The following is a 1183-nucleotide window of genomic DNA, read 5'->3' on the forward strand; positions in this document are numbered from 1 at the left end:
ATATATATATTATTTAATAGTTTGTTATATCAATGAAGATATGTTAATGTCATGTCAAATATATACACATAATAAGCAGTTTATCTTTTCAAGATTATAGAATAAATATTCTTTGTTAGAAGAATTTCAGATACATGAGTATCTTTAGATATTAATTGTTTTCATTTTAGTAGCAGAATATCTCCATGTTTTATGGATTTTATATTTTTTATTTTTTATGAAGCGGATTCTTTTTTTTTTTTTTTTAATTTCTTTTGGTAACTTCAAAATATAAAAGGCCAGAAAAAAAAAATCCTAAAAAGAAAATATAAAAATATATATGGAAATGATATTAGACAGTGTGATTAAATCTAAGCCAACATGGAGAATGGAAAGTTTGCAAAACAATTTTTTCAGCTGACATATATGTAACCCAAATTGCTGTTATCAGCCCTATCAAGATAATCTCGTAATTCAGTACACGGATGTGGAGTGGAATGTAACTGAAAGGAAAAGAAGAGATATGTTAGAGAGATATTTAGATTTAGGTTTGTTTATAATTAAGTAGAGTTTAAATATCGTTAGTTAACACAAGGGAAGTGAATTGGTAGAATAGTTTGAAAATTGGATCGAATCATTATCAGTTAATGTCCATGTTCTATGTTGGCAGGTACTGAACAGTTTGTCAGGGTCCAGTGGGACAAATTCCAATCTATGAAGAGTCTCCATTCGACAATATTCTTTAAGGAATGAAAAATTATCCAGCAACTGGTAGGTGTAAAAGACTAACTGGCATCTCTTGTCATGAGTACAGGTGACAGTCAGATTGCTGATGTTTGTTGTGCACTCCGCTGTTGTTATTTGATTACTGTTATTCTGTGCGTCTGTTTGCAAAGATCAGATTTGTTTTGCAGGGTTGTTTTATTTTAACCCTTAACTTGGAAATGGAGAAAGACATAGTGCTCCATTTGGGGCAAGAAATATTGCAGAAAAACATGAAATTCTTTGAGCAGGCATGTGTCTTATGCAGAATCTGTGATAAGCCTAAGTGACGCTGATGTCACCTCTGATATATATATATATATGTGACACTGTAGGAAAACTTCCAAAAAGTTCATGCAATTCTGCTGGTTTCAGAATTTTTTTTATATAGTTAATTAAAGAAAATCTTTCTTCAAATATTGTGACTGTATCAAGAATATAT

General features: G+C 30.3%; 1 protein-coding gene across 2 annotated transcripts in view; it reads right to left on the reverse strand.

The window, feature by feature from the left end:
* Positions 1 to 60: 60 nt before the first annotated feature.
* Positions 61 to 1183, reverse strand: part of LOC106871002 (uncharacterized) — a 51340-nt gene continuing 50217 nt past the window's right edge. For both annotated transcript variants that reach the window (XM_014917258.2, XM_014917265.2), the window contains one exon: positions 61 to 482. In XM_014917258.2, the coding sequence (XP_014772744.1) occupies positions 332 to 482 (151 nt within the window). In that variant the 3' untranslated portion in view covers positions 61 to 331. The remainder of the gene's footprint in view (positions 483 to 1183) is intronic.

The sequence above is a fragment of the Octopus bimaculoides genome, chromosome 2, assembly GCF_001194135.2.
Source record: "Octopus bimaculoides isolate UCB-OBI-ISO-001 chromosome 2, ASM119413v2, whole genome shotgun sequence".
Classification (NCBI taxonomy): domain Eukaryota; kingdom Metazoa; phylum Mollusca; class Cephalopoda; order Octopoda; family Octopodidae; genus Octopus; species Octopus bimaculoides.